This window comes from Melanerpes formicivorus, unplaced genomic scaffold (genome assembly GCF_026170545.1).
Source record: "Melanerpes formicivorus ecotype bairdi unplaced genomic scaffold, bMelFor1.0.p_v2 SCAF_1, whole genome shotgun sequence".
In the NCBI taxonomy this organism is placed as follows: domain Eukaryota; kingdom Metazoa; phylum Chordata; class Aves; order Piciformes; family Picidae; genus Melanerpes; species Melanerpes formicivorus.
Window position 1 is genome coordinate 51262596 of NW_027142353.1, and position 15428 is coordinate 51278023.

Here is a 15428-nt window from a genome sequence, read left to right on the forward strand (position 1 = left end):
GAGAAATATCTTTACACTACACCACATTTCATAATGGTTCTTGAAAAGCCAAATATTGAAAGGCCAAGCAGATGCCAAACTGTGTCTCAGAGCTGATGCAAACCCTGCCTGGAAGACAACAGAATGATGCTGCTGAACTCTGGGGCAAGAGCAATTTTCTATGCTACATTCTCCATCAATATGCCCAGCTGCTGACAGCCATAACTTGGGGTAGGTGTGAACCTTTAGCAGTTTAACATTGGTTTTCCAGGTGTTGGATAAATATAGTTTGCTATTGATAACCTTTTTAGGTTGAAGACTGTCATAGTTGTACCCAGTACACCAAAGAATTATTTTCTGATCCCTATCCAGCTCTCATATTAGCACCATGAAATGGAGCTTGAGAATGGAACTTGAGAACCAGTGGCCAACCAATGCTGAAATTTCTGTAGTGGCTATGTCCACTCTTGATTAAGCACACAGCTTTTCCTTGCATGCTCTCCTGTGAGGAAACAAGCTGATTAAAAGAACCAAAAAACAACTTTCATATCTCACAGACAGTGAATCCACCCATTCCACAGCACAGCAAAGACTATAGAAAAGGTATTCACCTGAATCCAAACCACCACATTATGCTACAGTTCTGATAATCTACATTGCTTTTTCAGGATTTACATCAGCAGTGTCACTCCCCAAGTGCACTGTTTTCATTGGACTCACTCCAGAATGAAACCTCCTGCCTATATGGGTATACTCTAGCCTTTTAAGGATTCTGAAAGTCAAAACTGAGGCTCTGGGCTGGTGCTTCAGTGGTGGGGCTGATAATTAATCTTTTCAGAAACATAATATGAGGACAAAGAAAGTAATGTTGTCATTAATTTGTAGAATAAAAGAATCACTGCAATGGGTCAGGCTGTCCAATTCATCTCACTATAACTGAAGCAGTTCCAGAATGAGGTGCTTCAGAGAAAAACTTTCAGCTGCTTGCACCAGCTGCTAAAAAGTCTGGAACTGCTGTATTACAAAATGAGTGATGTAACAAAAAAGCTAAGTTTGCCTGGAAGCTTTTTGGGCAGTTGTCCTGGTTCCATCTTATGTACAGTGTCACTATTTGTGTCACAGGAATCATACAATGGTCCAGGCTGAAAGGTCATCTAGCCCAAACTCCCTCACAGTCAGCAGGGAGATTCCCAACTACATCAGGTTGCCCAGGGCTTTATCAAACCTTACCTTGAATATCTTCAGGGAAGGGGCCTCCACCACCTCCCTGGGCAACCCATTCCAGTGTTCCACCACCCTCATAGTAAAGAACTTTTTCTGATATCCAATCTGAATCTGCCCTTCTCTAGTTTGAAGCCATTGCCCCTTGTCCTGTCACTGGAGGCCTTTGTAAACAGTCTCTCTCCATCCTTCCTGTAGGCACCCCTCAGATACTGGGAATCTGCTATTAGGTCTCCCTGGAGCCTCTCTCTCTGACAGTTGCCCTTTTCATTCTGGTAAATTGCCCTGTGGATTTGCCATACCAGTTGATTCCATTGTCTCTGTGTATCTCACAGTATACTTTTTACCCTAGATGCTTAACTAATTGAGTCATGCATTTCTACATGGTCTTGGGTATACAAAATGCTAGTGTCCCACAAGTCTGTTTCCAGACCCTCCCGGTCCTTTCCCACACTTGGAACTTGCTGGTCCAATGTTATATTTGACCCCTGCCAATTCTACCCTCTCTTTGTAGTTTACTCTTCCATACTTTCGCTCTGCAACTCTACATGTAAGATTCCACACAACAGCCTTCCATCTGCACTTGGTTCCTACAAGGCGACAGGAGCCACTTGGCTGGTACATAGTAGAGGTCATTAAACTGAGTGAGTCCAGCTCAGTCAGGTTTGCTACCAGTTGTAGATGGAGTTCTGCTGTCTGTGAAAAGAACTTACTGGGGAAAACTGCATGGGTTTCTCCATCTTTGGGTAAGGCTAAACCTATCTGAGGGGTGGTTTCTGCTGACAATCCAGGACACACCTATTGAGTAATGCAATGTAATGGTGAAATTCAGTGTGTTCCACTGAAGAATTTAACTATAGCTGAGAGGGTTTAAGTTCAGAGTGTGTATAAATTGTTATGAGTTCTTTTTCAGATAACCATGGAGCCCATAAAACCTATGAAGAACTCACCATACACAAGCACGAACCCTACGAGCCCTGAATAGTCCTGTTTTATCTCATCTGATGAGGACAACTGTTTCCTGATCCTAAGTGAAAGACTGTTCTGGAGAACACCAGGATGAAGGATATTCTGCTGCACATCATCTAAAGATTGTTTCTTATTTGACGATATGTTTATACAGGAAATGGAATAAAGGGGGGGAATGTGGTGGTTTGGGGTTCAGGTATCTTTGAGAAGACCACAAGGACAAAGTCCTCCAAGAAGGCAGAGGGTCTTGAGGGACAGCCCTGGCTATCCCAGGCTATTGCAACTTTGTTATTCTATCCCAATTTCTGGCAGCACACTATCTAAGGTGGTGCCTAGCTGATACCACTCTTTTCTCTCTCCTTGAGAAGAGCTCATATGCCTCTATCTCATGGTCTGTGTGGGGGGAGACAGCTCTGACTGGCAGGGGGAATTTTGTGTCATATGGCCTTATGGTGGGGGATGTAGTTGTAGCCTACTCCTGCACCTGCCCAAGGCTGGTAGGGGTGAAAGATTCTGGAAGGTTTTGGCCTGGTAGATTCAGCCTAATTTGTGAATGTATTCATTCTACCTGAATGCCTTCTGTATGTACATTTTGTAAATAGAATTTCCATTTAAACTTCCAATCTAGTTGTGCAGCCTTTTTATTTCTCCTCCCCAAAAAGGAGTAGAATACCTTTCTGTCCTCCAGTCTGGAGTAGCTCATGGCTCTAATATTCCCCAGAAGCACTCCCATTAAATGAACAGTCCCCCTCACCACCACCCCCCCAAAAAAAAAAAAAAAAAATAGGTAAAGAAGCTATATGAATCATCAGGTTTAGATGCCTGCAATAGTTTATCAAGATTTCAGCCTCAAACACTATGCAATAATATCCATTATATTCCCCCTTTCCCATGTTCAGGCATTATGAGCCACAAACCAAAACCAAGACCTTTAACAAAAGAAAGGGCACTAAATCCTCCAGATAATCACAATGAGACACAGGAGTTACAGAATCACTATGGTTGGAAAAGACCTTTAAGATCAAGTCCAACCATTATCTAACTCTCCCAGGGCCACTATTATACCATATCCTCAAGCACCATATCCAGTCAGCTTTTAAATACATACAGGGATGGTGATTCAACCACCTCCCTGGGCAGCTTGTTCCAGTCTTTGTTAACTCTTCTGGCACAGAAGTTTTTCCTAATGTCTAATTTAAACCTCCTCTGGTGTAACTTGATGTCATTAGGACATCAGAATAAACCAGGAAAGAACAAAGCCATCACTCCAATCCTAAACCCTCACAACAGAAGACAAATCATTTAGGTACAATGCCTCAGTGACCCTTTGAATCTGGCCACCTTCCACGGCAAAAAGAGGGAAAAAAGAGGCCAAATATGAAGCATGTTCTTTGATAATATAAATTCCTTCCTGACCATCAGACCTGAGCCCTCAAAACCACATCCCACAGGCCAGCATCAGTATCTCATCCATACCTAACCCAAACACCTCTGCTTTCTACAAACCTATTCCAAATTACCAGTTACACAGGAAGCATTCCTCTCCTGAAGAGTCTGACTTGGGTGAAGTGGGATCTGACTGGTGGAGTTCAGGGTTCTCACCTTCCATGGCTTAGTGTCACAGTGCTGCTTCTATAACCGTTTCACTGTGAAGCAATTTTGAAGTGGTCACTATTTCACTAGGCTATCAAAAAAAGGCTTTTTCTGAGCTGCCCTGTGCTACAGTTTGCTGGTTCTAACCTCCTGTGCCAACTCAGTGTTGCTTTTATTAGAATTTTATCCCTTTTTAAGCAACTTCTTCAAGTACCACTTTTCATTCTACCAGAAACAGGGAGGCAGAGCAGGATAAACAGCTCAGTAATTAGTTTCACGCAAAGGTAGCACAAGGAGCCCAGATACAAATATGAGACACAGAGTAAACGCCACAGTGCAAGAATGCTGTCCTGAGTTCTAAAACTGTTCTTTTTTTTCAATCAAAGAATAAAAGGCATCAATATGCAGCTTCAAGAAGTCAGTCACATTGCAGCAGGTTATACAGCAATTTCACAAGGGTAAGCTGACCCAGTTTGAAGCAGTGGGCACTCATCCAATGAAAGAATACAGAAGGCAGTGTGTGAAATGACTGACTACATAAAAATTAATTTTTTCAGTATCACATAAAAATGGAAAACCAAGAATTTCCATGGCAAAGTAAAAGTAAAATGACAGCTTTTTATTTCCCCTATTTCTCACCTTTTTCTGGGAAACTGAAGACTCTCTCTCAAATATTTTGATTTCAATGAATCAGCAAATTCCAGTTTCACAGATTTTAGATCTTTCTGACTTGCTCTAATTACATTATATTACTCTGTGAAAACAGGAGGTATTTGGAATATGAGAAAAAGCTATCTGGTGTGACAGGGGGTTGTAATCACAGTGGACTACAAAGAAAAAGAGGCATTATTTTTCACACTACCAAGCATATTAAGATGCAAAACTGCAGCTGAATCATATTCCTGCAGCTCTGCTCCTTGCCCTGCTGTGGTCTACCTCAATATTCTCTTTTCATTCAAAGCAAGATGAATGCTCATGGCTGGGAAGGGAAGTAGGATGAGAAACTGAATTCAAGAGCTCCTTCAGTGTTTCCAAGGTCTTAACACAGCAGAAGTGCTACTTGAATATGGGAATGCACATTTTCTTCAAGTTAAGAGGAATACATCTGTTCAGCTTGCTAATTTACTTTACTGCTTGAAGGTGACAGGATTCTCAAAAAAAGCTTTAAGGAAAATTCAATTTTCACTTTTTTTTTTTTTTTAACCTTAAGATCCTTTGAGAAACCCAGACAATGCAGCATCCCTCTTTTCTTGCACAGGCTAGTCACTGCTCCTCTCGCTCTCAGTGCCGGTGGCAGTGTAAGGACAGCAATAAGCCATGTGGACTCTTTGAATCAGGCTCCGTCATAGTGAAGCAGGGTTTGTGATTTCATTAAATCACCAGTCAGCTTTTGCAAAAAAGTTCATGTGACATTTATAAATAACAAAGAACCAGAGAATGACTCATCTTTGGGAGACTTTATATCATCGCATTTCATGTTGAGCTTAACTTTCAGTGCTAAATATACACAAAAAAATGCAGTGTGGTCCCACAAACCAAACTCCATCATTCCCATTCATGGTCAACCACCCTCACATCTCACCATCTCCTCACGCATTGTCTGTTTTCCTAGTACTCCTCATTTCCATCACCCCATGCTTTGTTATGACTCTTTCTGGCCTAGATTTTGCCTCCTGGTGAAGGCCATTCTGTTTTGGTGGCTCTTCACTCTGTCAACACTACTTATAGTAAAGTTAACAATGTATTATGACAGGAAAAGAAATTAAGAATTGAGTAAGTGTATTACAAAAGGCATTTCATCGCTGTACAGACTGGAGCCAGTTGAATTTTCATTTCAAACCTCAGGTCAGAATTACTGAACATATTCTGAAGCAAAATCACAGAATGATAGGGGTTGGAAGGGACATTTGGAGACTATATAGTCCAAACCCCCACCACCACCACCAGAGCACATTCACCTAGAGCAGGTTGCACAAGACTGCATCCAAGAGGGTTTCAAATTACTCCTAAGGTGGAGACTCCACCACTTCTCTAGGCAGTGCTCCACTACGCTTAAAGAAGTTCCTCTTCATGTTTAGACAGAACTTCTTGTGTTCAAGTTTGTGCCCATTACCTCTTGTCCTGTCACTGAGCACCACTGAAAAAAAAGACTGGCTCCATCCTCCTGACACCCAGCCTTTAAGTATTTATAAGCATTAATAAGATCCCCCCTCAGTTTACTCTTCTCTAGACTAAAAAGCTCCAAGTCCCTCAGCCTTTCTTCATAAGACAGATGTTCTAGTCTCCCATCATCTTTGTAGCCCACTGGTGTACCCTCTCAAGCAGTTCCTTTCTTGAACCGGGGAGCCCAGAACTGGATACAGTACTCAGTACAGTGGATACAGTACTGAGATTATTTCTTAAAATTATGAAAGTTAAACAAATTGAGTAAACTTTGCCCCCTCAGCTCTGAAAAACAACTGATCCAGCGCAGCTATTACATACTCAAAAGAACAAGGAAAAAGCTGACTGAGAAAAGTCATTGGAAAATTGCAGTGAACCCTCACAAGAATGTGCAACCAAGAGCTACAAGTCTGTCCCCCTTTCCCACCTGATCCTTTGATGTCTTGTCTTGAAGCAGGATCAAAAAAACCCAGATGCTACTACCTTCCCAACTGTAAAGCAAATAGCTTGTAAAACACCATCCAAATGGTGCCAACATTTTCTAGCCTTTACTAAGGGCATTAAACTGATTAACCTACAAAAGGACTCCTGGGTTAACTTTTGGACTCACAAAATAACTAAGTATTTCCATAGTATAATCCCTCCTGGCCAATTTTAAGCCATTCAGATGTCTTTGGCAGTGTGCTAAGTTGATTAAAACAGAAGTAAAAGCTCAGCTGTTAATGTGAGACCTAAAGTGCAAGTAACAAAATTATCATGTGTCAGACCACTGGAAATGTGTATGGTTCCCTGTCAGCTCACCCTCTGGCTGAAAAGCATGTTGCAGGGTGTCCCACAGCACTCTCTGGACGGCCAGGATGGCCACATTCTAGGATGTGCAAAAGCCTGTGTACTTACCACCACACAGAAGTCACACAGTCCCACCTGCCTGGTGGCACTGGAACCATTCACAGACTTGGTCCCTTGATCCTATATCAGCTGTTGTAAACAGCAGCTGTAAAGATTTCAGTAGAGAATTTAGGATATTGAGGGGGTTTTCTTCAGAATTAAAACCAAAGATAAACATTAAATTTTTGCAGTTCTCCATAACACAAAATGCTATCTCTTCTCAGACATAAAGTGAAGGAACACAAATGTGCCTCAGTGTGTCCAAATTCAGAGAATCTGAAATTGCTTTGCCTTACTCCAGTGTGCATCTAGAAGGACTCTCCCTGCTAAATCTGCAGGGACATGTACCACAAACTTAACCAGCCAGGCTTCTTATGAACATTTAATGCTCTCAAAGTAGAGTTGAAGCTGCCAATTTGAAGCGAAAAATTGCCATCATTGATATCCTAAACAAACTGTTTACTCTTACTATAGGTTGTACTTGCTCTTTTTCAATTGAGCTATGTTCCCACAGTTGAAATGGGGCCATCTATCATTCTGTTATGAATTCACAAGTACTGTCACCTCCACTGCCACAAAATGCATCAAAAGTCTCTTTTCTCAAACTGCTCTAAGCTGTCTTAAAATATTTGTTTCTACCACAAACACTGAAAGGCCATTCCAGAAGCTCTTTCCTGTAAGGGCCTTCTAAGAGTCAAACTAATGACATTGATACTGAACATTTATCCTTTCGTGTATATGCATATGGTCCTCTAGCTCTAAATTTTCTCCTTGCCATTGACATTTATGTTGAGGTGTATTTACAGAGAACATCGGCATGAACCTAATACCTTCTCTTCCTTGGTATCATTTGTCTCCTACTCATCCCATTTTAGCCAAGGATGCAGTCTCATAGGACAACTCACCTTCTCTTTCTGCTGGCATATTTTCTCTCAAGTAAAGCAATTCAGTTCTTCCTCCAGAAGTCAAGTCCTTTATTTCATGTTTTATTCATGGTCATATTCCATGGGTCACCTTGTCCCTCAGAGATGTGTCCAATCTTCATTTCAGTAATTTCCTAAACATTATGAAATGTTGTCTGTGACCTTATTCTTCTGTTTCATTCCTCTGATTTAATGTAAAATCAGCATTCACAGTTTTACCTGTGACACTCTTCTATACACTTTAGCGGGCAAATACTCAAGCACGAGTAGTTTTTTAGTACTTAAAACAGACAACACACCTCCTATAATTTCCACAACCTGACATCATTGTATATGGAGGCCACCTCCCCTACTTCTTCAGAAGCATTTCTTCATTTCCTCTTCTTTATTTTTACCATTATGGAAAGCAAGGAAAAAAAAAAATCCTTTCTTTACATACAAGTCTGTGCAAGCAGGTTCCTTTGATTGCTCACTTCTTGGCATTTTAAAAACTTTGCCAAGATCAGCCTTGCACCTTCATATTAAGTTCAGCAATTTAACTGCTCATCAGCAACAATCAAAGACGCAAATCATGCACTCAGTTGCAAGGATTAGCAAACAGCCCTCATACTGTACCAACTGCTAACTGAAAAACCACAAGACTTCAAACTGGAGCTAAGCAAACTACAGAGCATCTACAAGCACGTGCCTGTCCTTTCCTGCTTCTCCCAATGTAAGAAGGTTATGTAGCAGTCACCAAAAATAATTAAAACAAAACGTCTCCAAATGCCCACACCACTGCTCTCTATTCACTGCCCCAACGGTCACTGCTTGCCAACAGTACTACCAGCTGTATAGATATATTCACTGCTTCTGTCTAGATGAAGAAATACTGAACAATAGGGGGGAAATATTTTGTTCCCCATAGCAGACTGGGAAAAGATGCTGTTATTCAAAGAAGGAGTTAATGTATGTGAGGAATGAAGCTAAGGTAATTGCCCAAGAATCTGCTGAAGTCCCATTCTGATTTAATTTCTACCAAAGCAAGAGAGATCAGAATTTGACCTCCTAAAAGATAGGCATGTAATGAGTGAAGCAACTTTCTCTACTGTCACAGAACATGGAGCAAAAAAAAGAAATAGGGTAGATTCAGATTGGATGTTAGGGAGAAATTCTTCCCCATGAGTGTGGTGAGACACTCAGGTTGCCCAGGGAGGTGGTGGAAGCCCCTTCCCTGGAGGTTTTTAAGGCCAGGCTGGATGTGGCTCTGAGCAGCCTGATCTAGTGTGAAGTGTTCCTGCCCATAGCAGGGGAGATGGAAATAGATGATCCTTGAGGTCCCTTCCAACCCTGACAATTCTATGATTCTATAACATTTCTTCCTCACAGATGACACTCTCAGTCTAATGGTGGTTGCAGAGTAGAAGTTCCTACATGACTTATCATGCAAAAAGCTCTCAGAGCTCCTTGCTTTCAGTCAAAGGGGAAAGGTAGGCACTAAAAAAAAGAGCTGAACTATCTTAAACCACAATAAACATTTCACTCTGCAAAAATAGAAGCTAGGTTTTATTTTCCAGGTACCAACAATATCCTTAAGCACGGGTAGGAATTATGCCCATCAACCACCAGGTACTGGAAAATTTCCATAGAAACAAGATGCAATGGAAACTGGAGAAGGTTGTCATTGGAAGGAATGCACAGTAACACAAGTCCTTCCACAAAGTTCACTTCAGATCCCCCAAAACTACAACAAATACAGGATATCTTCTGCTTGAGGAAAGGGGATAAAGGGGAACAGCAAGAATGTCTCATACTTTGTGAGGTTTTCTTAATGCAAAATGAAAGTGTATCAAGGAGCTGACACCTTTACACTTATGTACCCCGTGAGACTTTATGAGATATGAAATTTTATGTTGCTTTTCTTAATGTCCTTACCTGCAAACTGCAGTTGAACAGTAGTCATTATCTTTCCGGCACTGACTAGAGCCCTGCCCAACATGTGAAACAAAAACTTTGATCCTAAATGAAAAGCATGCTGTTTAAAAAGAAAGCATACTAGATTACCTTGGACACAAACCAGAAAGATCATTCCAGCAACAGCTACTGCATCAATTAAGAATCAGGCATGTGGTACTTAAAATTACACAAGAAAACACAGATCTGAGGCTGCCTGCAGAATTATACAGAGACACACAGCTATAAAACCCACAAGTACTAAAATCCTCATGAACAGGACCCTCAAGAAATCCCCATCCTCATAGTGAACAGCAAAAGAGCTGAAGTGGAACTTAACACACCTATAGGCTCAACCTGGTGCTCCTTCACACAAAGAATACGTAAATTATGCTTCCATCTCACTTCAGTCATCAGTGTAGTCTTTCCAAGTCCTACTTTCTGGGTTTTAATAAGATTTCCAATAATTGCCAAAAAGCTTTTCATATTATAAAAGCCTTACACCTGAGGAAGGTCCACTCTTACTTTTCCATGGTAACACCTTACTCTCCACATAGTCCTGGTAGTTCTGTAATTAAAGATCAAAGTACTCTGTAAAGATAACAAGCCACCTTTTTTTTGTGACAGTAGAATATTTGAAAATCACATTCCTTTTGCAAATGTAACACAGGTAACAATGGCAAGGGGGGGGAAAATAATTTGAATAAAACAAGCATCCTTGAAACCTAAACACCTCTGTTCATCACAATTAAAAATGAAACTCAATTCACTTTTTTCTTTTGATGATTTAAGCTTCAAAAAGGTACAATACAGCTTTTAATATAATCTGTAAACATAATATAATCGTCCATAGCTGCTGGCACACAAAACTGCAACATCAGATCCAAATTTCCTCTATGGTTTGACTGCGCTTCTTTTGTCATTTCTGACATTTGAAAGATACCTGATTCAAATAATTAGTGACTAAAATAATCACTAATCCAGTAAATTCTTTACATATACTACACAACTGATACCCAAAACCAGAAACAGAATCAGTTTCCTCTTTGTTCTTCTTTGAATTAAGTCTTAAGAAAACAAGAACAGGAAAGGAAAGAACTAAACTAAACAACAACAACACACACCACCAAACCGCAAAAACCCCAAACAAACCCAAAACCAAACAAAAACACGAAAACCCAACCAAAACAAGACACCACCAAAAGACAAACCAAAAGCAAACCAAACCACCACACCACCAAAATCTATTACTTAGAATGATTTCTTTTTTTTTTAACTCCTAAAAATTGGGTATGTGTTCCCAGCTATGACAATCTATGACACCGAGTGAATGTATGAAGGTTGTCTGAATCTTGAAGGAAACAATATGCAATGAGAAAAGATCGTTCTCCTATGCTGCAATTACTTATACTTTATTAGGTTTAGCGCTGAAGGTCACAAAAAAGCACTTACCTTTTGTTTTGGAAAGAGTTTTGGAATAGAAATCAGTCTGTTGCTACGTGACTGGTTTCCAGGCAGTAATTCCACTCCCTTCTCAGGGGAAGCATGTTCTTCTGTTTCTGCAAATGCTGTTTATATCAAGTAAATCCAACTATGTTCAACTCAGACCACATACTGTGAATTTGTAACCCAAAAAAAATGCATTTGCAAAACCCAGAACATAATACAATGCCCTCTCTCAGCTCCTATCTGGAGAAAGAGATGCATCATATACGTGACAGATTGGTGGCATTATGTCTCCTGGCCACTGGCTTGAGAGTACGCCAACTTTCATGAACTGTACTTGATCCATTCAATTGATTTTGTGAATAACCATCTACAGCTCCCTCCAATTCTTATAATGTTTGAAGGGCTTAGACATATCAAAAGCAACAAGTGTCAGTGAAAACAGCATATAAAAGGTGAACTCTTCACCAACTGCTGATCAACATCTCTCAATAACAAACCATGAAAAGCTTTCTCTTACCAAGGTTTTTTACACTGTTTTTATTTGCTCTTTTTAATTAAAAAGTGTCTCTTATTTTGTCCACTTAAAATCATAGAAGCATAGAATAGTCTGGGTCGGAAGGGACCTGCGAAGGTCATCTGTTATGATCTGTTAGCACCTGTTATGACTCACTTGTGGAAGTTCAGAGAAACTAAAGGTAATTTAAAAAAATTGGTACATTCTGATTAAATCCATTCAAACTCAATTTAAACATCGTTACTAAGATCAAACTTCATTGCCCTCTTTTCACCAGCCCTGAACTGAACAACCTGAACTGAATCAAACTCGCATTTGATTATCTATTCAGACGATAAATAACTCGCATGGAAAGACAAAGCTCAAAATCCACATTCATATCTGTTGAATTTTTAAAAATACTTAAAAGGAAATTATTCCATTTTTTAATGTAATTAGCATCCAGGAAAATAAATTACTACATCAGCTTGCACTAGCTGTTTGGCTTTCCACTTATGAGGGTCTTTGGTTTGAACGAATGCAGAGAGAAGACGCTTAAAACTGCATGTTGTCAAAAACCATATATATTAAGAGTTAGTCTGCTCATTTGCTAAGAATCAAACTCTTATGACAGCATATCTTATCTTTCTTTTTAAACAAACAAAACATGTTCTGCAATCTCAATTTCTCTGGAAAAGAAAAGTCAAAAAAAAAGGACAGAGAGAGAAGAATGCTACTGAGAACAGAAAAGGATTAGAAAGAAACCCAGGATAAGACTTTTTGGATAATGTAAGATGTAAGCAGCATAATGCAGCTGAGAAGGGTTTTTGTTGTTGGTTGGTTGTGTTTTGTTTTTTTTTAATTAAACCACATCTTTTCTGATACAGCTATGAGGGCTGTACCTCCCAGAAGCACTGTCTGGTGCTGCACACATCCTCCAAGCTATGTGATGAAACTGCACCAACTCCTGATCCAAACAAAGGCTGTCTGTGTTCCTGAGAACAACTTACCAAACTCTCCTACAAAACTACATTCAAGACACAGACATGCACTGAAGAACAACCTGAGATTGAAGCTGCAAAGTCAATCATTCAAAAGTTATGTAAGAGAACAAGTTAACTTGCACATAGAAATGTAACTCACTCCTTCCCAGACGTGCTATAACATAACCTTTCATTACATGACCGCATACATTTCTCTATGGATATCAGGCTGTGCCATCAAAGAAGCTGTACTCTCTAGCTTCCTGCTGCATTGCTTGCAAAAGATGAAAGGTCCAATATCAACAAGGTACAGAGAAGTAAGAAGGAAAAGGGAGGTCTTGGTGTTAAAGCTGTTCACTTCTCCATCCCAAAGAGCTAGGCTCTCTCTGCCTCTACCGAAGGCTCTGACCTGAACAAGTAAGGGATGCATAAAGTGCATGTCCTTTCTTTTCTTTGTAGGTGGGTTGAGATTTTGGGAGCTGACTTGCAGAAGAGCTGAAAGCATAACATAACTGACCAATACTGTGAAAAGATCACAAGCTGAGAAAAGGGCCCTAATAATCAGTGGAGATTTTGCATCTGTGTTTCAGTTTCACGCTCATGAAACACGGGGAAAACGACAAATTGCTGCCTCACACTGTTGTGTAAAAAGAAATGCCCAACAATTGTGAAAACCCTGTCTGGCAGTCACTAGGACAAAACTGTTGCCATAGTATTGGTAGACTTCCCTCACTCAGTTACACCTTTTCCATGATGTAGGCAAGTCACTGCCTTAGTTTCTCAGTTGTTAAACAAAAAAGCGTCTTCTTTCTACGCAGGGCTTTTACGACAACAAGCATACACTTGAGATTATGAAGGTCTGTGACAGCTAACTGTGGTGATGTGGGATATGCTTAACCATGAAACATGGTCAAGTACATTCCAACACACTAAATGAAGAGTTTAAATGCTTCAGGAAAAGAAATTTAATCTAAAATTTAACCCACATTTTCTCCTGCTTTATTTGTAGCACCAAACAATGCAAAACTAATGCTGGAAAGTGACAAAAAGTTGAATAAGGGATGTGCTCACCTCTAACATACAATAACAATGTTGGTGTTCACATCCAGTGTAGAATACTCACTATGATGTAAGTCCTGCTGGTAAGTGTACACTGAGCAGACGGATGTTAGCAGAGTTCATGAATGCGTATTAATTCTCAACGGGCCATGCCTTAACAGCCACACCATTCCAATTAGGCTGAGCCCTTTCTCCACTGAAGGATTTTTTAGAGTTTTCCCTAATTCTCCCTGAGAATCCACAATGCTCACTTTCAGCTAACATTACATCATACACAGATATACTGCATAAAAAATAAATATAGCAAACTATTTATGCCACTCACTAAACTAGCTGGGAACAGAGGGTCTTTCTTCCCCAAAAGAGTTCGTCCTCAAAACCCCCATACTCTCTCAAAGTTCCTGCCTCCCATCTATAAGCTTTGCACCTTCAGCCCACAATCAGCTGCTTGCACTGGTGGGCACATCCATTTGGTTTCTAGTCCAGCAGTCGAACAAGGAGGGGGTCTGCCAATGGGGTGGGCTGAGGGCAGCCTCCCCACCCTTGGCATAACACTGGGGCCGAGGAGCCACCAGGGCCCTTTCCTGCCACCCACCATTTACCTGGAGCAGGTGGTGGGCTGCCCGGTATCCAAGGTGTGGGCCTCCCTGCACGCTGGGTGGCAGCCGCCCCGTGCTGTAGCCATGCCAAGCCACCACATAGGGGTTGTCCATGGTCAACCAGTAGCGCACCTGCCCCCCAAAGTGGCGGAAGCAGAGCTCAGCATAATCATGGAAGAGCTGGGGCAGGACAGGGCTGGCCCAGCCACCAAAGGTGTCCTGCAGGCTCTGTGGAAGGTCCCAGTGGTAGAGGGTAACAACGGGCTCAATGCCCAGCTCTCGCAGGTGGCGCAGAAGCCGGTGGTAGTGGGCCAGCCCGTCAGGGTTGAGGGGCACCGTGCCATTAGGCAGCAGCCGCGACCAGGACAATGAGAAGCGGTAGTGGGAGACCCCCAGGCGCTGCAGCCCCTCGACGTCGCGGAAGATGTTGTTGTAGCTGTCGCTGGCCACGTCGCCACCCGCCGGCCCCGGCGGGGCAGACCCCGGTGGCGTGGCCGGGCGGTGGGCGAAGGTGTCCCAGACAGAGGCGCCTTTGCCGTCCTGTCGCCAGCCGCCCTCCGTCTGGTAGGCGGCGCTGCCCGCTCCCCAGAGGAAGCCGTCGGGGAAGGTATCGTGAAGGAAGAGCTGGTCCTGCGGGTACGGCAGCCGGGCGAAGCGGGACCAGGTGCCCGCGCCCTGCCCTGGCGCCCCGAGTAGCGGCCGCCCAAGCAACAGCAGCAGCAGAGGCAGGAGCGGTGCAACAGGCGACATGCTCTCGGCGGGGCTCCGCGGCGGTGGCTCCCTTCTCCCAGCCTACCGCCGCCCCCTTTTATGTCACCTCGCCTCTCCACCCTCCCGCCCTGGTGGGCACGGCTATTAATAATTACCTCGGAGCCGCCTTCTGCATCCTTACCACCCGACTCCCTCGCGGAGAGCTGCCTCCGGGGGCGAGATCCAGGGGGCAAGACGCGACGGGAGAGAGCGGCAGCGGGGCAAGAGCTCCTGAGGGAAAGATGGGCCCTGACTCCCTTTCAGGCTCACCTCTGCCACCCTCACGGCCACTTAGGGCGGAGATGTCTGCTCCACACATCGCTGTGGCTTCCAGTGCCTCCTCGCAGGCGAGACCCTCGAGCTGCCCTGCACCCTCTCCCGTAATGGCATTTCTGAGGAGCACTCGGAGAGACTCGACGGTGCTTCC

General features: G+C 42.5%; 1 protein-coding gene across 3 annotated transcripts in view; it reads right to left on the minus strand.

Moving 5' to 3' along the window:
• KL (klotho) overlaps positions 1-15005 on the minus strand; it is a 61273-nt gene extending 46268 nt beyond the window's left edge. For all 3 annotated transcript variants that reach the window (XR_010987870.1, XR_010987865.1, XM_068143007.1), the window contains exon 1: positions 14255-15005. Coding sequence is in view for 1 of the 3 variants with exons in the window: in XM_068143007.1 (XP_067999108.1) it covers positions 14255-15001 (747 nt within the window). In the remaining 2 variants the exon portion in view is untranslated. The remainder of the gene's footprint in view (positions 1-14254) is intronic.
• Between the last annotated feature and the right edge of the window lie 423 nt (positions 15006-15428).